This window comes from Lagopus leucura, unplaced genomic scaffold, assembly GCF_019238085.1.
Source record: "Lagopus leucura isolate 7727_CA_CO unplaced genomic scaffold, USGS_WTPT01 Super-Scaffold_100002, whole genome shotgun sequence".
NCBI classification, from domain to species: domain Eukaryota; kingdom Metazoa; phylum Chordata; class Aves; order Galliformes; family Phasianidae; genus Lagopus; species Lagopus leucura.
The window spans coordinates 88732927-88755340 of record NW_024962263.1 but is presented as its reverse complement, the minus strand read 5'-3'; the positions used below and the strand labels follow the sequence as shown (position 1 = coordinate 88755340).

At 40.1% G+C, this 22414-nt stretch overlaps 1 protein-coding gene across 6 annotated transcripts in view; it reads left to right on the top strand.

The window, feature by feature from the left end:
* TSNARE1 (t-SNARE domain containing 1) overlaps positions 1-22414 on the top strand; it is a 461696-nt gene that overhangs the window by 208306 nt on the left and 230976 nt on the right. For all 6 annotated transcript variants that reach the window (XM_042870286.1, XM_042870289.1, XM_042870288.1 and 3 more), the window contains 2 exons: positions 1582-1656; positions 3562-3618. In XM_042870286.1, the coding sequence (XP_042726220.1) occupies positions 1582-1656; positions 3562-3618 (132 nt within the window). The remainder of the gene's footprint in view (positions 1-1581; positions 1657-3561; positions 3619-22414) is intronic.

Sequence of the window (22414 nt, the reverse complement as noted above, 5' to 3'; positions counted from 1 at the left end):
ATGTTAAAGCTAATTATAATGTCATACAAAAACATCAGTATTAGCCTTTGAAGTCAGTGTTGTGTCCAGCAGAAAGGCTGTCAGCAGAACAGCCTTTACTGTCGTGGAGAAAAACTGCTAAGTTAAAGGGAGAATATTTAAGACCAGAAGGAAATTGACACATAAACAATTTTAGTAATATGTGGAATAAACTTGCCGCTCTCTACTGGCATCACCTAATAACTTTTTCTGCTCCCTGGTCAATTCGTTTAACAGTTTTTAGTATTTTTAACTCTTCTTTTCCAACAGTTTGCAGTTCAAGTAATTAAACCTACAGATTTTGATACAAAGCCTGAAGCCCTTCTCCCTTATATAGAATTAATGATTGTGGTGGGTATCAACTGCTGCGTTGGCAAGTCCCTACTGGGGATCTTGGTAGCAGTTCAAACTTTCCTCCCATAAAATTTCTCAGTTTGAAAATAATTCAATTAATTTAGAGCTTTATAATCAGACCTTCCCAACCATTATTCTGTGTATTGCTTTGTCTGCAGCCATGGACAAAAAAATATATATACTTTTCCCCCCGTGTTTTCCAGCTATAATGCATAGCCAGCAAAGTGCACAGTGGGAGTTTCTCTGACTTCTCTTGAAGCTCCAGGTGCTGTTGGAGCTATTGGAGTCAGGATGCCTGACTGAGCAAATTGATAGTATTTCAGGAGCAAAGATACTGATGTAAGGGGATCAGTGTGATGCAAGGCAGGAGATTGATGTAAAATAGCACGTGGTTATTTTAGGGCTTCCTTTTAAAGTAATCTCAAAGGGCTTAAATGGAGAGGCCTATCTGGATTCCGTGTTTCTGTAGAATGAGTGCTGGACCATTAGATCAGCTCTCCAGGGTGTCTGTCTTGTCGTATTTTGCGTAAGTAACAAAGTTTATAGGCCTTTATTGGTAGAGTGGGAATAATGATATTTACCCTGTTCTAAAAATGGTTTTAAATCTTTGGATGATGAACTATAAGACTGGGAATATTCTTCTGTATGAAAATGCTCCCATTAAAAATTAAAGCTGTTTATCCTATCCTTTATAAAATACTTTCATATTCTTAAGCAGTTGTCTGAATGTTGTGGTTTAACCCTGAAAGCAGCTCAGCACCACATGGCCTTTCGCTTGCTTCCTTTCTCCCAGAGGGACTGGGGAGAGAATCAGAAGAAAAAAAAAAAGAGAATTCGTGGGTTGAGATAAGACCAATTTACTAAGACAGAAAAGTAAGAAATAACAGTAATGGTAATAGTATATATTCATATAATGTGTTTATGTGTATGTATATTTATATTTACAAAACAAGTGTTGCAGAAAGCAATTGCTCCTCACCCATCAACCAGTGCCCAGTCAGTCATTGAGCAATGCTGGCCCCTAGCCAAAACCCATGAATTTACAGTTTCTTCACATGATCATATGGTATGGAATATCCATTTGGCCAGTTTAGATCAGCTGTCCTAGTGCTGTCCCTTCTCAGCTCTTTGTGCTTCCCCAGACCCCCAAGAAAGAGTCAACTACTTGAATTAGCTCTTGCTAACCAGATCTTTGTTCTCCCAACACAGCAAGAACGACTTCAGCTGGATAGGCTGAAGAACCAGCTGTCTGATGCTATCCAAAGATACGGAGCTGTGCAGAAGGTGAGGGGCTCTCTTGTTTTTACCTTTCAGAGTGTGTATTTGGGAACACAATAAGTGGGAGCTAACACAACTGCTAGGAGCATGGAACATCTCTGTACAGCTCGTCTCATCTCTACAGCTGTCCCTCTTCATTGCAGGGGAGTTAGACTGGATGACCTTTGAAGGTCCCTTCCAACTCTAAAGCATCTGAAAGAGGGCTATGAAGATGGGGAAGGATCTGGAGGGCAAGATAGATGAGGAGCAGCTGAGTCCCTTTCTTTGTTCAGCCCAGAGCAGAAGAGTCTAAGGAGAGCTCTCATGGTGGCCTACAGGTTCCTCATGAGGAAGCTGTGCCAAGGGAGGGCCAGGTGGGTGTTAGGAAATGGTTCTGCACCAGAGGTTGGTATGCATGGAACATCAAGCTCCCCATAGCAGTGGGCACAGCCCTGAGCTGCTGGAGTCTGAGGACACCACTCTCAGACACAGAGTTTGGATTTTACGTGGTTCTCTATGGAGCCAGGAGTTGGACTTGGGTTCCTTCTGGCTTGGGATAATCTGTGGTTTTATAATTCTATGCTGAGCAACAATGACAGAACAACAGAAGAGGAAAAAAACAAAACTGTGCCTTTGTTTATGTGATGGACATTCAGTGGTAGCCCTGTCTTAGCCATTACAATTTTTTTGTGTTTCTCCACTCAGTGGGAGAGCAAGAAGTAAATGAACAATGTCCCCTCCACCTCTGTTGCAAACAATGTACAGGCAACACTGCTATTCACCTTAATTGTTAGCCCCCTGTATGGCTCTGCTGTTCTCTATGTCTCTGGCAGAAGGTTTCCAAACACATCCTGTGGGTTGGACCTGTCAGGGAGATCAAGCTGTTTAATAAAACAAACAAATGCTGAACTCTAGATCTTCCGTTTGCATCTTGCTCTTCCACTTTACCCTAGGGACACTCTGCAGATTTGCTTTGCTTTTAAACACTGTAGTAACAATTTAAATTTACCATCCTCAAAACACTTCTCTCTCCTCTGCTGCTACCTGCATATAACAAATTTGAACATATATCTGGATTAATTGAATTCTCTAGAAATATAACCTACATGATCTCTCATACTACTCTAGTGCATAATACTCTAGTGCATACTACTCTAGTGCAATACTCCATGCCTGCAACACCTGGGAAGAATATACTGGAATTATACTGGTATGAAGAAATTTGGCTGGAAACAATTTCTCTTATTATAACCATTCTGCTCTGATTGATTCTCCAATACTTGCTGGATATGGTTTAAAAAAAATTATAATAAGTGCCTAAAATTGCTCTTCAACAGCATGTATATACTATAATATCATTTCACTATCTCTACAACTATTAACTCTTTTTCTGCCCTATTCATAAACACAAGTGTGGGGGCTTTAAATGAAATGTCTTTATCCCATTAAATGAGAAGTTGAAAGGATTCAGGTAAAGGGTTCCAGCCTCATATATACACACCTTTTTTGTACTTTTTTAGTGTTCACGAGTACAATCCATCTGAATTGTGTGTCTGCATTTTTTTTTTTTTAACTGTCATCAATTCAGAAGAGACAAAATTAGCCTCTGCATTTTGTGAATGCCCAGTTGCGTCAGGAAACCAATCTGAGTGGTAAATTGCTACTTATCTACATCCTAGCTGTCATTTCTTAAATACACGTTTCAGTTCTGATAACCTTGTCATTCTGGAAGCTTTGAAGACTTTTAATTCTGCAGGACCAAAACTTTTCCATGTGGCTATACTCCCTTTCTTTTCTAAATAGTAAGATTTTTCTCTTTGTCTTATTCCTTAAGTAGTAGAAGAAATAATTCCCTATGACTTCCTCCCTATGTATTTGGATTGTGTTTTCTCAACCATTTTCCTTCACTTTTTTTCTTCTTCCTTTTTACAGAAAATAGCAGAGAAATCCAAAGCTTTGCTTCCTACTGGGCAGAGAAGTAGCAAACAAGTAAGTTCATGTTTGTCTGTGTCTGTAACAGTTGCTAAGAAAGTGCTATTTTCTATCCCACTAATGATGCTGAGGAGCATGTTCCTCCGCCAAGACCTACACTGAAGCCAGTGATGTGGTTTTCAAATAATAGTGTATGACATCTTTGGAGGCGGAAGATACAGCACTGAGGAAGAAGAGACATGTAAGACCTGTTTAATTATTCTCTTCTGTTCCCATGGGACTATTCTTCTTTCTGAGGGTTTTATCTGTTCTGTAGTTTATCAAAGAGCAGTTCTGTACACTCTTCCCTGGAAGCTGGTCTTCTAGGCTAAGTGAAATCCCACCCCAAGTGCAAGAAGTAGGTGAGATGGTTTTTATCAGAGCTCTGTGCTTGATTTTAAGAGAGATCACGAATCCTGTGTTCTTCGCCTACATTACACTGTGGTTAGCAATTGTATGCGTACAAAAATACAACCCTTTTTCCTGCTTTTTACATATACTAGGATGCTTGTCAATGAACAAACAGTAGATGTACTGAGAGTGCACTATAATCTAAGCATGTGTTTTGATTCATATGTGCAGGTATGCATGCACATATATGATAAAATATGTATGTATGTCTGTGTATATAACAAGGGTGTAAGTAAGTTTATGTGTGGATACGCTTGATTTGTATATATATATATATACATATATATATAAAGTACACGTGTAAGTGTGTGTATGAGAAATCTCCACATGAGAATTTCCGTGAAGGGTGTGATACCAGGAAATCAGGTTGCTGTAGTGTGATTCTTGCAGATATTAAATTGGCCTTTCAGGTCTTGCACAGAGAACAGCTTTTAGGTGCTTGCAAGTGATAATATGGTACCAGAAAATAGAACTGCCTGCCTTATTTTGCAGATTATTTTTTATTTTCTTGATACTCTTGTCTTTGTTTTTTTTAAAGGTGCAGTTAGCAGATTTCTTGCTTTCCCTATGAATCTTCATTTCCTACTTGGTCATACCCCATGGTTTTCCATGTCCTCTTTAACATGTATACAGGAAATGGTTGTAATGTTATTCTTTTTGGTAAGGAAGGATGATGATGTCACTGAGAACCCTACCATTAGGGCAAGACAGTGAACCAGAGCTTTAATATTACATAGATTTTAAGGCTACACCATGCTCTGTGCAGCTATATCTAGCTATACATGTCTCTGTTCATTGCAAGGGAGTTGGACTAGATGACTTTTAAAGGTCTCATCCAACTCAAACAGTTCTGTGAATCTGTGATTCCATGACTCAGTTGTGGTTTACATCAAACCTTGTTATCACTTGCTAGCTTTTAGTTGTTAGTGCCAAATAAACTAAGGCCTCTGTGTGCCAAAGTGCTAATGTATTCCTGTAGCCTTGTCAGGCATTTCCAATGGCACTTGCGGATTTGTTGATTTTCAGCTGTGTGTTTATAGAAATGTTATGCCTTATTTTAATCCACTAATTGATGATGAGTACTGGACATGAGATTGAATTGTGGTCAGATCCCATGAATGTCAAACAGGCATTGATTTTGATGGTTAAGCTCAAAGAGAAGGGGCTTTGTTTTCAGTAACTTAACAGCAGTTTGTTTTCTTGTCATGCATATCAAAGTGCTTCTTGTGCTTTTGACCACCTTCATTAGACTACAATCTGTCAGTGGGGTGGGGGTAGCAAGGGTGGGAACAGCTCTAGTCTCACCAAGATTACCACATGGTTGCATGGGGCCATGCCTGTGCCACATGATGGTGGGCACTGACAACAGTTAACCAGTGCTCACTGGATGGACTAATTTTTATATAGCTGTTGTCCATCCATGCACCGGGAGTAAATCTGAATGCAGTCAGCTTTTTTGATATATTGATAATGGTTGATGACTCCAAAAAAAGCCTTCTGTGGGAGTGAGCAGAGTATTAACAGAGGGGAAACATATATATATATATATATATTGAGTATATATATATATTTAGTATATATAGTATATTTAGTATATATATATTGAGTATATATATATATTGAGTACAAATCCTGGAGGCAGATAATGGTGGGATTGAAAGTAAAGGAAGGCTGGAGAAAGAGTAGAACAAAGTCTTTTCATGAAAATAGGTGGTAATCCTCCTGGTTAGGAGACTGACTGTATTACTAAGAACTTGATGTCAGTCAGGCAGCATTAGTAGATGTGTTAAACTTGCTCAGCTGCAGATTGGTTTTCCTTGTACCTGTCACTTGCAGGAGAATGCCTGCGTTTGGCTTTGGTGCATTATGATAAAGTATGTTGTAATATCTCCTTGATGAGATGCTTCTGACTCAGAGGTGAGCTTATGCACTCGTTCATGTCTGCTGGGCACGGACACTCTCACAGTATGGTTTGTGCATGTACCGTGCCTGAGAGCACATCCATTTTCATGCAGTTACACTTGCTTAGCTTGGAGTCATGAGGTTTCATGCAAACTGCTTGAAAAAGCTGATGGATAATTCTCATCCATTTCAGCTGGTTCTTATACAACTGCAGTTTTATTTGAATCTTATTTTCTTGCTCCTTCAAATACAGGAGTGAAATTGGATGTATGAAACATGCTGAAGGGAATGCAGTGCTGTGACTGTTTTACTTATTAGTATTTTTCTGCTGCAGATTGGTCAGACCATGCAAAATTATAGTTCCCACAGCAGCTGTAACCTGACCACCATGTGCATATATTGCACCATTAAAGCTAACACCTTATAAAGTAATGCAAAATACTATGTATGTTCAGGGCACCTGATTTATAGGTCTGGTGAGACTGTACAGTCAACTTCTTGACTTTGGTGCAGATCCAGTATGAATTCAAATACTGCTTACCTGCAGGTCTTTTGTTTTACTTTCTGCATGCTGCATTTATTATAGCAAATTATGAGAGAATTGAAGGGCACTTGTTTTTTCAACGCATTCATGTAGTTCCTCTCTTCGATTGGTGGATGGGAGAGATGTGTTTGGTAACACAAACTCTAGTAAGTTCCCTTTAGAGAGTAATTAGTTTCCGAAATCCATGTAATAGGTAAAAATTGGAAAGAGGAGCTGCAGAATGATTCTCCTGCCCATTGTGATTTGCTGTAAGAAATGTTTAATTGAGTTTACTTATTTATAACAGCAAAGTAAAGGCATTGATCCAAAATTCCTTGAAGCCTGACGTTGTACAAACTCTTAATCAAATATATGTTGGTATGAATGTATTTGTGTGTAGACCGATCAATGTAGTTCTGTAGCTGGGTTACGTATTGAAAGACACAAATTTTTGCAATGCTAAGTGATCGTTGTTGAAAATGAGTTGTGGTAAATAATTGAAAAAATCTCTTTCCCTTGAATGTATTAAAGCGGTTTTAAATATTTACCAGGTGGCCAGAATGAGACCTCAGATGTCTCATTAAGAGAGCGCACAGAGTAATCCTGAAAAGCAGCAATTCTGTTTCTCTGTGCATGTGTGAGAAATGCTGATGTGGCATGCAGCAGAGTTAGTGGTGTATTTGGTGATATACCGACTCTGGGATGATTGCCTCCAGTTCCTGCCTGTGTAACATGTCTTGAATCATAGAATCATAGACAATCACAAGTTGGAAAGGACCCATAAGGATTGTGGAGCCCTACTCCACTTTGTCCCACTGTATAGATACACTTACATGCAAAGCATCCATTCCTGTTTCCATACAAAGAGTCCTCTGGAGACAAAGGGGGTGTTTTTTGCATCTGACCCCCAAGCAGTAATGAAGAGCCCAGGGCATCACAGTCAGATGTAGACGAGGTTGGGCAGCTGCATATCCTCTTGGGATGAGTACATCCCACAGGGCAACAGCTGGGGTAATAAATTGTGATAATGTTCTAATAGCACAGAACAGATTATCCATAATATTGAAGTAATAAACGATAGCCGGCAGAAAATCCATAGGCGGTTAAAGGAATCTTTCTTTTTAATTATTTCTTAATTACTTTTCATTTCACATCATCCCCTTCCCATTGAAAGAGGAATGTGTTACTATGTCTGTGGTTGAAACAAGTTTAGGGGCATGGTTTAGTAGGTGTAGTGGTAATAGGATGAAGGTTGGACTTGATGATCCTAGTGATGTTTTCTAACCTTGATGATTGTGAGGGTGATGGAGCACTGGGACAGGCTGCCCAGGGAGGTGGTGGAGTCTCCTTCTCTGGAGATGTTCAAGACCTGCCTGGATGCCTACCTGTGCGACCTGCTGTAGGGAACCTGCTTTGGCAGGGAGGTTGGACTCGATGATCTCTGGAGGTCCCTTCCAACCCCTACAATTCTGTGATTCTAAGTTCAAGTGATATTTAGTCAAACATCAGACTATACTGAAAAACTTGGGCTCCTAAGTACCTTTCTCTGGCAGTACCTAGCTGGGATAACCCGTGCTTTCCATTATTATTGCACCAGCGACATGTCTTCAGGCAACCTCAATCTTTTGTAGATCTTAAATGACCCCCTATAGCTGTTTACATTCTCATTTAACGAAGAACTTTGAATTTCTCACCATTTGAACTTCATGACCAGTTCCCCACAAGAATCATAGAATCACTGAATGGCCTGGGTTGAAAAGGACCACAATGATCATCGAGTTTCAAACCCCTGCTATGTGCAGGGTCGCCAACCACTAGACCAGGCTGCCCAGAGCCACATCCAGCCTGGCCTTGAATGCCTCCAGGGATGGGGCAACCACAACCTCCTTGGGCAACCTGTTAACAGGGAGAAAGGAAGCAAAGCTCTGTCTTAGCTGAGGAATGAGTTTAAAACTGAGACCACATCAAAAATCTGTTTTTATTTATTTATTTTAAGAGGAAACTTTCCTGGCAATTTTTAGAAATCAAAATTACAGTAATTCTCATAATGTAATGGCACCCCTCTTCATTTCCTGTCACTCACGGGAAGAGGGAGATAATTACTGCTCTGGGGCATGACACTTGCCAAAAGAGATGCCTTTGTCTTTTATTCCGTAAGCCTACTTGACCCTGTGTTTCTTAGAAGCAGAAAAAAAAATGGGTAATAAACCTCTATTTGCATTACAAGCTTCTTTCTCCTAACTGCCTCAATTTATTCATGCTTTAAATGGACTTCCTTCTCCCAGGAAGCATCCTTTCTCTTTCTTCCTGTGTTTATGAAGTTGTTCTTTTTATGTGGTTAGAGTAAAATTCTCATTTTGGGACAGCAAGATCCAATCCTTGTGTTTATGGGAGAATAATTTCTTGGCAATAATATCTGCATAAACTGCATATGTGTATGTGTGTGTGTGTGTTTGTAATGACTGCAGTTACTTGGGCTGCTATTTTTACAGGGTCCTTATCATGGTAGATGCTGTATAAACTCGGCTATTGGATTGTGCCACCCTGAGGATCTCACAGGAGAAGCAAATGCCAGCAGGCTGTTTTGTATGATAATTAACAATGACTTCTTAATGCAGTAGGTCCTCTTTGTGCTGGAAGTCCAAAGCTCAGTCTGAAGCTGGCATCTGCTTTGGGGAGAGGTTGTGGAGTGTATATTTCTGAAATGCAAAATTGAATTTTGCACAATCAAAGTAAGGCTTTCACCTCAACAAATGGAGCTTTTTATTTACTCATTTATTTTATTGACTCTAAAATCTTATCTTAGCACTCATCCCAGATCCTAATGTTCCAGTCTGGCTGGTCTATCTTAGGTAATCAAGCCTGAGCTTTGGTGATAATGTATTTTCCACGTGTGGTAGCAGTTCTTGTGTCTTTTCAAGGTCACTGTGTATGCAGCTACTTCTGTAAAAGGTGTTATTTCAGAAGCATCAACTTTGTTTTAAAAGTGTGTGCATCCATTAAAAGCCATATTCTCATCAGCCTGCTACTCTGTTCCTAGGGTTGTCAATAAGGAGCAGTTAAAATCACTTGACTGTTTTTACTTGACTTTATTTATGTGTGGGGTTTTTTTTATTTGTTTTGTTTTTTGTTTTGGTTGTTTTTTTAAGGCAATCACAGAATCATTAGAGTTGGAAGGGTCCCTTAAAGCTCATCTAATAGAACTCCCCTGCAATAAACAATGACACCTACATCTACATCAGGTTCCTTAGAGCCCCGTCCAGCCTTTCCTTGGATGTTTCCAGTTCATAAAACATATTTTCTAAGACTATGTATATATCTGTATTATATATATTTTCGGTCCTGCCTATATGGGTTCAGGGAAATGGATTCCGATATAAGAATGCGATAAGTGGTCTGAAATATATTAAAACCAATTGCTTTTTATGTGCCCTCTGTATTCCTAGTGCCAGTGGGCACTTTGTAGTGGTGCCAATGGGCTTCATAGGGATAGTACTCAACTAACTAGCCCGTAAACTCCTTTTCTGGTGTGTCAGGAATGCAACACCTTGTAACTGCAAGAGTTAAAATGAAGACTCCTCCCTCCTTTCTTGGAATGAATGAACATTGCACAGCAGCCCCTGGGAAAGTATTCGCCTTGCTTATTTTCAGGTATACCAGTGTTTGGTAGAGCAGTGGGAATGCTCAGTACTGTATGTAAAAAAGGAATAACAACACCTTCAAATCCCACTAAAAAGAGAGTATTTGCAGAAAACTGGTTTTTCAATAGCACATAGCCCCTTAAGTTGTAAAAAGAGGAAAATAAGAAAAGACCAAATCCCCCCCAAGCTCCCATTTCCTTAATTGCCCAAACAACTTCAGCACTGTGGATTTTCCTTAGTGATCTGCTATCAAGCTGCTGTCATGGCATAAGCCCGTGTTGCTTGCCAGCATCTGCTGATTTAGCTAAAAACTGCAGCTGCCTATGTCTGCACCTGACAAAGGAGTTTTGTATTCATTAACTGAGTTTTCCGTTTTGCTTTTTTTTGTTGTTGCTTTGCTTGTTGTTGTTGCTTTGTCCTTTTTCAAGCATTTTGAGTGAGAAAGGACAGAGGCTTTTATGTGGGAAGAAGACAAAAACAGAGGAAGGGTTTCTTTGTACAGAAATACCAACGTATATTTCTTTTTCCCCACTGTTTGTGGTAACTGCCTGTGTAGTTGCACTGTTCTTTCTTCCCAAGTTCTAAGTTTCAAGGTTGTTGCAGATACCGATGTTGTGTTTCATGCAAAGTCAAGCTCTGTTTTTTTAGAGGATGATGTGAAAAGCCTTTGTCATCTGTTGCATCGTCTGGGCCAGGATCTTGAGGAGAGCTCCAGATTTCTTACGTGCTTTTTGCAATTTGGGAAGTGCTTTGCTGCTGTTCCCAGCCCGCATTGCTGACGTAGATGTACATATCTGTATAGATGTAGATGTGGATGTAGATATAGGCGTAGATGTATGTGTAGATTTAGATTTAGATTTGGATGTAGACATACACATAGGCGTAGATGTAGATGTACATGTAGATGTAGACATAGGTGTAGGCATAGACGTAGAAATTGGTGCAGATATTTATACATATGTGTCTCTCTGCATTGAATACAGTGACCAGTGTAAGCATTCACCCTTGTCACTGTCTGTACACAAGGCCTTTATATGCAGCGTGGCAGCTGTCCTGACAGAAGTGTAAGACGAAAGCAAGTGCAGACCAAGCTTCCAGAGCTGATGCAACATAGACTGGGTCTGTAGGGCACATGGACCTACCTATGGTCGCATTATAATATTAAAAATACATACATGTATCAGAGCCTCAGTTCAGATAATGTTTAACTCAGTGATTTTTTTTCCCCCCTATATATCCTCCTTATAAAAAAAAAATTAGTTTCCTGTGCAGAAACCTGATGAAACAGTAAGCAAGTGTTTTTGCCCATTCCAAGTGGAAGTCATTCCTTGCTGTTGTGCTGCTTGTACAACCTCGTGCATGCTCCCCACTTCAGCCCCACCTTGCAGAAGTTGCATTGCAGCAGTCTGCAGTGACTTCTGCCCTGGCAAAGATCACGCAGTCACTGGAGAAATGAATGTGAAACCTTACTGAGTGTGTCACCTTGCTCCAAAGCGAACGCAGTGTTATTTAATACATTTCAAACCCCCTGTGGAGGTGGATTATTGAAAGGAAGGAAATTTTATTCTTCTAAACCCATTTTGATGGCTGCATTTACCAAATGATTAAATGTGAACAGCAATAGTATTTTCCAATGAAAATATATATTTGAAAATAAGTTAACCCTTGATTCACTAAGGTAAGTAACAGTACTTAGTGTCCTTTCAAGGCTCCATTTGTTTTCTTTTCAAGGTCTAAATAACCAATGTTGTATCCTCCATGTAATTCTAAGTTGTGTAACCCTCGTGGCTCCTACGTAGCGGGCTCTGCTGTTATCATGACTACAACGCATAACACCTATGAAATGCTGTTTGATTCTCCAGCCCCAAAATCCAGCTTGCTATAAAAGACTAGTAGAACTCATCACAGCTATTCCTGATTAACTGCAAGCACAAGACCAGGCTTATAATTTGGGTTCTTTGTTCTGTTATTTAGTTCTCAGCCCAGCTGAAAACTATAACCCTTGTCTGCGTTATTTTGCCAAACTAAATTCTTACTGATGTTTTATTATGGAGTTTCATCTTCACTTTTCATTATTCCCCAGGATGCTCAAATACCTTTGGAGTTCCATTCTAAAGCTGGGCGTATACCAGAGAGGGGATTTATATATAGTTGCTTTATAAAGTGCACTAGCATCTTTGAGATAAGGGATGTGCTGCAGATGGTGTTTCAGATAGCTGTCTTTTAGCTGATAGCAATAGCCTGTGTGATAAATAAAATAAATGAGTTCAGATGAACACAGACAGTCATTCTCCCTTATAACTCTCTCCAATTTACGAAGTTGCTTGAGTAGCAGATAATTCCCTTAAGTTTAGGAGACTTCTCCAGCTGTATTGGACTGTCCCAGCTCTGAAATGAGATGGTCCCAACATGAGCTGCAGGCAAAGCCTTCTGAAAATACCAAAGACATGCTCGTGTGTGTACGGATGGGAATGAAAAGACTGAGCTTTGAGCATTGCTCATCACTGCTACTGTTAGGAGAAAATCGACTTTGTGTGGCTGGTACCTGCTTAGCATCACCCCTGGGATTTTTCCTGCTTATTATAAACAGTGGATGAATCCCAGAGGGAGCAATGCAGCCAAACTGGCACAGGGGATTCCCCTGGTGTTCAAACTGGCAGTTTGTCATCGCAACAGCGAGCTTTATCTGCAGGAAAGCACGGTAATGTGTTGAAGCATCCTATTCATTCATTATTAAAGCTATGCTACTGTGCAGTTTACTAGGATGAGCATTAAGTGGGTGATCAAGCCTTGTGTCAAATGGGTTTGGTTAAAGAATGCATTTTCTCTGTTCCCTAAGACATCAGTCATAGAATCACAGAATGGCCAGAGTTGGAAGGGACCCTAAGGATCATGAATCTCCAACCCCCCAGCTACATGCAAGGCCACCAACTTCCCCATTTAATATTAGACCAGGCTGCCCAGGGCCTTGAACACCTTCAGGGATGGAGCATCCACAACCTCTCTGTGCAGCCTGTTCCAGCACCTCACCACCTTCATAGTAAAGAACTTCCCCCTGACATCCAACATAAATCTTCCCTCCTTCAACGTAAAACCATTTCCCCTTGACCTGCTGTTACCTACCTTTTCAAAGAGTTGATTCCCCTCCTGTTTGTAGGCTCCCTTTAGGTATTGAAAGACTGCATTGAGGTCACCCCACAGCCTTCTTTTCTTCAGGCTGAACAAGCCCAGCTTCCTCAGCCTGTCTTCATAGGGGAGGTGCTCCAGTCCCCTGATCAACTTCGTGGCTCTCCTCTGGACCCTCTCCAACAACTCTCTGTCTTTCTTGTACTGGGGGCCCCAGACCTGGACACAGTACTGCAGATGAGGCCTCACGAGAACAGAGTAGAGGGGGACAATCACCTCCCTGTCTCTGCTGGCCACCCCTCTTCTGATGGAAGTCACATCTCTTGTCTCACTGTGCTCAACTGGAGGACTCATCTACCAAAGACAAAAGGGTAGAGCAGGGAGGGTTGTGTTTTCCCATATGAGTCCTTCAAATACAGTATCTCCAGCGGGGAAAAAATAAGTTTCTGATGATTTTTATTTATATGCATGTGGTGGATCAGAGTCTTATGAGTTGGACTCAGTAATTCCCGTGGGTTTCTTCCAACTCATGATATTCTTCAAGTCTATAAGAACAGATTCATACGTGGTCAGTGATGAACTGGGCATAGAAAAAGCCTTTTCCAGGATTTGGTGGAGATTGGACAAGTGAAGCTGCAGATGCTGCACATTCTAGAGTGCCATCTGCTGGCACAGGATTTGCTTAATTAAATACAGGAGCCTTGTTTGATAGTGCTGTTTGATGAGTGCGGTGGTGGAGAAGGCTTGATGAACCATCACTGTTGTTGCTTAGCATCATTGAGACGAGGTAAAATCTGCATGGAGGTGGAGTGCATTAGGAGCCATGAGTGCTTATTGAATTAAGAGGAGAGAGGGAGGCATGGTAACATGTCAGTGGGTGCAGAATGGAGGTGTGCTAATCTACAAATTTAACAGGTTCCAAATAATTTGAATTAACAAGAAAGCTCAGCTCATCTGTGTGCATACAAGCCAAAGATGATACCAAATAGGGCTCATGGTGGTGGTTGTGTTCTGGACACCTGCCAGGCAGGCTTACTCTGAGAGAAAGGATGGACAGGAGAGGGGGTTTGGAGACAAGTAAAGGGAAGGATGCTGTAATATGCAAGAAGGCAGAGAGGATCTCTTTTTATTATTTATTTTATTATTATTTTTTAACAGGGAACCACATTTTTCTTTATTTAAAAATTTGTGTTCTTGTCCTACACTAACCTTTCTTCCTTTGAGATGCCTTTTTTTTTTTTTTTTTTTTATCCTTGATGGTATCCATCACTATAAAATCTTTTTCTCCAGTATATCTTCCAAGGAGGTTGTGGTTGCCCCATCCCTGGAGGCATTCAAGGCCAGGCTGAATGTGGCTCTGGGCAGCCTGGTCTGGTAGTTGGCGACCCTGTACATAGCAGGGGGTTGAAACTGGATGATCATTGTGGTCCTTTTCAACCCAGGCCATTCTATGATTCTATGATTCTGTGATTCTATGCTTCTATGATTCTATGATTCCAAGCTTCCATGTGTTGGCCAGGTGTAGAGGCCAAAGTTCGTAAAGAATCCCTTCAGTCACCCTTTGGTCCTGTTGGTTCTCTCCTGCCAATTTTGAAAGTTCAATTCTATAGGGGTAAGAATCCATCTCCTTTTATTGAGAAGTCAGAGGAGAGATTAGATCATGCAGCAGTTTATACCACGCCCAGAAGATTGGGCTTAATCACTGTTCAAACCTAAAGTGTTTGTTCTCAGATTTTCCTGTGCCTTGGGTTATCCACTTTGTTTTTATTTTGCTTTGCTTTGTTTTGTTCTGCTATAATTGTTTATTTTTCCCAAGATGCTTAAAAGGAGCAACCTGATCAAGCTGTAGGTGTCCCTGTTCATTGCAGGGGAGTTGGGCTAGATGACATTTAAAGGTCCCTTCCTACTCAATTCTGTGATTCTCTGAAATGGAGATTGGTGTGTCTGGAGGTGGATACTTTGGACTTGTAACGAGCATGAAGAATTTTCATGTTTCATGGGATTTTTTAAACACTGTTTAACACTCTGTTTAGAGTGCTAGCTATGGGATTGGGAGCAGACATGACAAGTTAGGTTAAGTACTTCTGGGAAGTCCCTTGGTGAGTTTCAGAAGTTCTGTTTGTAAGAGTAGAGGAATTGGGCTATGGCATCTTCATGGCATGGGTATTTGAGGAACATATCATTTTGTTTTCAGTAGGGTTGTGTTGCCATTAGCCCTGCCTACAGCGTTGGAAAGAAGGAAGAGGGGGTAAAAGTATTGTAGTAAGGGCCATCTCTTATGACTTCATAAAATTCATTTAATGACAATAGGCATTGACAGGAAGGGATTTTGCAGAAGGAGTGATGTTAGCATTGTTCTATGCATTCCCTTGAAAATTTCTACTGAAGAGTCAATGAATGAATGTATTTATCCAGCAGCTCTGAATTTAGCAGCTCTGAATTCTTTTCTGATATCCTCTGATAATTCCCAGGAACCTAGCAGGAAACAAGTCAATCTCCTTGTTCCCCAGCACAAATATTTGATCCTAACGTTACTGATAAGCTGTAAATTTGCTTTCATATGTTCTGAATGGAAAGATATACATTAACTTCCTTACATACCCTGCCAAATGGTTCTTCTTGGCAGCTAACTCCTCTGAGTACGGCAGAGATTACTTTGGCTTCATTGCAGGACAAGCAGTGAGAGAGGACCACTTGTCTGCAAAATCTTTTCCATCAGGAAAATTCCTTGCACTGTGATTCACTCATACTATGTGTGGAGGAATTAAATTCTGGGTGAGAAGCATGAAGGAAACCCCACAGGAGAAGAAATGATTTGGCAGCTGATCTGTAAAGCTCTTTCAGCCACCTTTAAAGAAAATGCTGTGATGCCAGTATCAGTTTCATTACACATCTGGGCTTGACTCATCTGCTACAGTAAAAGAAGAAAGAAACCCAAAGAAATAATTAAAGTTCATTATTGCATGGATATGAAATAGCATTATTAAATATCTACCTCACATTTATTTATAACCCTTCTTCCTGTCAGAGCCTGACATGTTTCGCAAACACCACTGAATGATTATATATTCTTTGCCCAAAATACTGAAGATGTTGCTCTGCATTTTATTCATCACTTGTTCAGTCAAAATTTGTGTTCCTGCACAATTGGTACATCTCCTTATGTAGGTACATTACTCATGAGACCTATGAGGCATAGTTAGAGCAAGTTGGGGTGGAAGTCCTTAAATTCCTTTTGGAGAATATAGTTGATATACTGTGAGGAGCGCTGGTCTGGGCCCTGCCACTACATTCTGGGGTGAGACTGGAAGAGAAGAATCCCACCATTGCCACTCCAATGCGGTAAGCATGTCTTCATTAGCAGGATGCAGTCATGAAAGATGACACTTGATGGGGACTTCTCTTGGAAAACATATTGGATTGTTGGGTGGTACCACATTCTCTGAGCATTGTAAAACTTTGGTGAACTCTGGGAAAATGTAGTATCCTAAAAAACTTAACACCCATGTCAATATCCTTGAGAGACTGGCTTAGGACATATCCCAAGGGCTTATCTCTAAGTCAGCATCAGATTCACGCCCTTCCATTTGCCAAAGGAGACCCAGAAAGAAGTTTAAAAAGTATGGATGGTGGCTTTGGTGAATTAGCAGAGCTGTGTTTGAGCTGAGCAGTAGCAGATGTGGAAGCATGGATGGTGGAAGGAAAAGGAAGAACTTGAACAGAAAAGGTCCATAGAGTGCTTTGCATGAAGGAAGTTGGTGTGCAACCTAATGATTTTGATAAATTACACAGTAATATTATGGACTTAGCTTCCACAACTTGGTGTGGGAAATATATGTTCAACATTAACTGTGCTAAGAATTTCCTCACTTGGTCTAAACTGAAATCAGCAGAAAGTTTATTGTTTACCTGGAAAGAAGATTTTTCTGGTAATTTTCTTTTTCTCTCTTTTTTTTTCTTCTCTATTACTGGAAGTCACCTGTGCTAAGGTAGTTTTCTTTCCAGAATGCAGAAAGGTTATTATTAGAAGTGAGAAGATACTGTCTTGTCTGTAAATGGGATTTGCTGGTGAAGCAGTGTGGACTTCAGTCTCCAGTAATTGGCTTGGTAACTGAATAACAACAACAGAACCTATTTTACCTGAGTATGAGACTCCTACATTTTTGAAACATCCTGTATCTGCCTTTGACATTCTTTGAATTCGGTTCTACATTTTCGAAGCTCTTTGTCCCATCCTCCACCTTTCTGAGCAGATTCTGTTTCCTTAGATATTAGGAAAAGGTTCTTCACCAGAGAGTGGTGGGCATGGAAACAGGCTCCCGAAGGGGATCCAGTACAGCCCTAATCTGCTGAGTGGAAAGAACATTTGGACAAAGCTCTCAGAAGTAGGCTTTGAAATTTGAGTGGTCCTACATAGGAGCCAGGAGTTGGATTGTATGATCCTTGTGTGTGCCTTCCAGTTTGGGATATTCCGTGTTTCACTCAATCCTCACTTTTTAGTTGTCTCACGGCCTCTCCTCGTCCCCCATCTCCTATTCATACCATTCCCCTCTGTGAAAGTTTTGCAAAAAAATTAAGAGCAAAGGGCACTGAAGCCAATTCCCTGACATGTCCCCCTTTCTATAGCATGTGATACGATCAGTTGCATTTCTACTGTAACCATGCTAATAATGTTTAAATTGCACTTATTGACATAATGAAACCTATTCTGAGACATACAGTATAAATACGCTCAAGGAACAGCTAGGAAAACAAGATAAGAGTATCTCAAAACCCAGGGAATGCTTGCAGGGCAGAGAGTAATAGCGAACATTATGTATTTTGCTCATCAAGAATTTTTTCAACGAAAGCAGATTTTACAAGTGCGGCAGTTCTCAACATATTAAGTGTGTGGCTGCGAAGCAAATGGAGATCAGCTTGTGTAGTGACTCCTTTCTGTGTAGTAGCAAACTGCTTCTGACTGATGCTTTAGTTTATAAAATTCCTCTCTTCTTCTGAGCCTGTGGAAGATAAAAGCATTTTCTGCCTACATCATTGTCTTTTGTATTAGGAAGTTTGAAGAAAGCCTACAGTCCTCAATTGCGGATGATTTTTATGTCTTAATACATACTCATTTAGGGATTTTTTTCCTCTTCTGTTTCATTTCAGATGCCAGTGCGAATCCTCCCAACACATTAGCTAAATGTGACAATGAAGTCCCTTCTTCAGGTTTCTCACCATCTAATAGACTGATGTTTTTAAAGAGCTGAACATGCCACTGTGGGCCTTATAAACTGAAAACCTACATGGAATGGAAATGAAATAGGGTTGAACAGGGACTAAGAGTGAATGACAAAACATACTCCATTTTCCATTGATTCTTCTACATGGTAGTATTTTTGGAGAGAAGAATAGCAACCTTTGTGACTCAAAAGTACAATTGTATTATCATGATGAATAGGAGCATGCTGAAGCAGAACTATCACCTTCTGTCCACATGTTTAAAACAAATATTTAAGCCTACTAAAGCTAAATAGAGGTGGTAAACAGTATTGAAGGACTTCTCATGCTAAGAAAAAATACTAATAAAATACTAACTGTTACCCATGAGAATTTTGCCATAAACCTCACTAGCATTAAAATTTAGCCCTCAGTCATTAGGTCCCAGAAATTATAAGTCTGTTTTCTTGCTGATACATATATATTTTTGTCAGTCAGGGCCTCTCCTTTGTAACATGAAAGCTCATTGTGGATCTTGAGAGAGAAGAAGGTGGATTTTGTGAGGAAGGAAGCTTTAAAATAGCTGCTTCCCTGCTTCAGTATGTCCTTCTTGGGCCATATTGGGTCTCAACTGATTTAAATTGACCTTCAGGCTTCTTCCTGACTCTTGCATTGTTCTGAGCTCTAAATCCTGAAGAATCGAAGACCTCTTGTCTGACCTGAGTACATTTCATGAATAATCTCTGCAACCGTTCTCTGCACTCTATAATGTCTTCAAAAGACACAGTATTGAGCAACTGCTTTCTCCTCTCTCTCAACCACCAGTTTGTTTCTAATGAAATATTTATTAAGAGAATGATATTTGCAGGCAGAGAAGAAGATAATTCATGAGAGCAATCAGCTCTGGGTTAACTGGAGAATGAAAATGTCTTGGACCGTAGCAAAAACTCATAATCAAAGGACTCCCCAGCTATCCATCAAACAATCAATTACTGTATCCATTAGACCCCTTTCACCACACATTAGAACAATTTACTAGACATGCTAATGTTCGGGTCATTGCTCCTTAAGGATGAGCACATAGCAGAGGCATCTATCAAAGTTTTGATGTTGTGTGATCTCATACAGTGCGGATATATAGCTTAGATCACTTAATGTCCTCATGGTGTAGTTAAATCTGTTAAGGACTTCATCTCTGAAGGGCTTGCTGGTTGCCTTCAGATCTCAGCATCTCAAGGAAACAGAAGAAATTCAGTATTTCACATGGTTCAACCTTCTCCGTGGTGAGACAGAAAATCATTCTGTGTGAAACATGAATAAGCAAACCACACATCAGTGAAACAATGATGGTTTTGACACTTTTTTATTACACTGTTCAGGTTAACTGCCAACATATTTTCTACTCTTAAATGTGCCATGATGGTAAAGAGATTATTTTTTTCTGGGAGGAGGGAATCCAGACAGGACATCACCCCAGAAGTGTCTTGCTTTGCTGTCCTCCTCCATTAGCAGATCAATCTAGTGGGATTTTGAATCATGTACTGGAAGAATCCATGTTAATATTTCCCCAGCATAGATTTCTACTTCTGAAGGCAACTAGGCTCCTATAGTAAGTGAAGAAAGATAAGACACTCCATGGGTAATGTATGCACATCCTTCACCTTGGCATGTGAGGTGTAGGTCTCTAGCTCTGAGCCTGACATTTGAGGCTCCCTTTATAGTATACGATGCAATCTCATGCGTTAAGTAGCTGTCAGTCTTTTTAATCTGAAGCGTAGGACTCTTATCTCAATTGACATTATTGACAGTGTCTCTACTGAATATAATGGGAGTCTTAATAAGGAGTTTGGAGGTCAGTGCTTGCCAGATATGTAAAGCTTGGTCAGATGGGTTTCTCGAAGTTCAGTTTGACTGATGAGTTCAGACATAGGTACATACTGTGTAAAGATCTGAAATTGCTTTAAAAGGGATCTCACGTGCATGTCTGTACCTCTAGACCTGATCTGATGGCACAGACTGGCATCTAGCTTTAAGTAACTCTATTAGCAGCATTTAGCTCCTTAGCTCTGTTAGCTGTGTGTGTAAAAGGCAAAAAAAAAAAAAAAAAAAAAGAAGAAGCAAGAGTATGGCCTCATTGAATTGAATTACCCACTTCACTATTTAGAACAGATAAGAAACAGAAAGAAATGAGCTCATGATATAGATGCTCATGTTATGGCAGCAAAGGGGCATGGAGAAATAAGGGCATGAGAGAGAGCCCAACAATGACCCCGTCCTCTCCCAGTCAGCTGGAGAGGGATAAGACTATTGCTGCCATTTGTGTTTGTGTGAGTGAGGATGTGTCTGTCTTATATACCCACGTGCATACGCCCACTGAACATCCATTCTCACTCTTACTGCTGGCTTGTCCTTGAGGGCATGGAGCTGCTGAATATTGGCAGCAAGTAGTTATTTCACAGGGCATTATTAAGCTTGAGATGTAATCCAGTCATCAAAGCAAGAGCAGGAAGCTGTCTTCTTTCCACTGAGAAGATCCTATTCCAACGTGATTTTGGAGACAGAGGTCTGTTTTGGGGAGTGAAATACGATTTTAATTCAGTGAGTGTGTCCTAGCCTTGCAGAATCAGTTCACTTCTCCTTTATTACTCCAGGAATGGAAAGTATCCTGTATCCAGATTTGAGTCCTTTGAGACTAGGTTGAATAGTTAAGAAAATTACTGTGAGGCAACCAATTAACTAAAACCACAGGTGGCATTTTTCAGAGTAGACTTTAACACGCGACAAAATTCCTTCTGTGTTTGCATGAAAATTTCCAACAGACGTATTTTTATGGCACAAGCAATGAAATCTTCAAGCTAATGGCTTGGGAAGGGTATTGGCATATGCAGAAAGAATAAAAAAGAATACAAACAGAGCAAGTAAACTGACATGAGCCATAGACTGTAAAGCATTAGAAAAGAAAATGAGGGAGAAGAATTAAGTGGTGTAGAAGAGAGTGTCAAAAGAGATGTTGTTGCAGTCTGCCAGTGCTTTCAAGGTGAAAATACAGATGAAGTCTTGGTGAATTATTCACCACGCTAAATGGTAGAATTCAGAACGGCCAAATGTTAGGGAAGAAACATGTAGGTTGAGTGGTAAAGCTAATGAAGTACAGTTGTGTTGCTGGTTATTGCCCCCATTGGTTTTAAAAGTGAATAGTACAGCTAAAACAAAAGTAAAATAAATGATAATAATGTTACAAGAAAATGGTGGAAGTTATCTGAATGTTTATCCATGGCCTCTCTTTGAAGGAGTTCAGACATTGTCCTGATGCTCACTGGAAAAATGCACATATTCTTGGCAGTTTTGTTACATGTTACAGGAGGCACTAAGCTGAAAACCTTACAGCATCTTTTATCTCAATCCTTTCCCTGAATGTTTTATTTTGCAAACATTTCAGGTAGCTTTTCTATCCTCATGAAAGTCTTCATGTAGCCCATATGCTAATTGTGTGGTATGGGACCAAACGGCAGAGCTTAAGAAAGGTTAGCATCTCTGTAAACATTTATCACAGAGACAGCGTGAAACACATGAGGGTAATAAAGCTGGCTTGCACTGAATTCCTCTGCTGGTGTTTTGTATTTCTTTTCACTGTTCGGAAGGTTGAATTCATTTTGTTTTGCCTCCTACAGAACTCATACAGGATACATTATCAAAGTGCAGAATGCCTACTTGATTTTCCTTGGAAATTCAGAAAAAATATTTCAGTTCCTTGAGCAATGTTTATACTTGCCATTTTCATTATTTCACTTTGCAGGTGCAATTACAATTAAATTTACTAAAAATTTTCAGTTTCTCTTTCTAGAGACATTCTCTAAATTCATAATAACTTCATTGCTATTCCTGAGTAAAGGTGCAGTTTTCTTGCTGCTGTTCCTGTCTCTTCTTTAAACCAGCAAGTATCCTGACTTTTGATTTGAATTGTAAGTTGCCCTTCATTTTTTCTTTTTGTGACTCAAATGACATCCTCCAA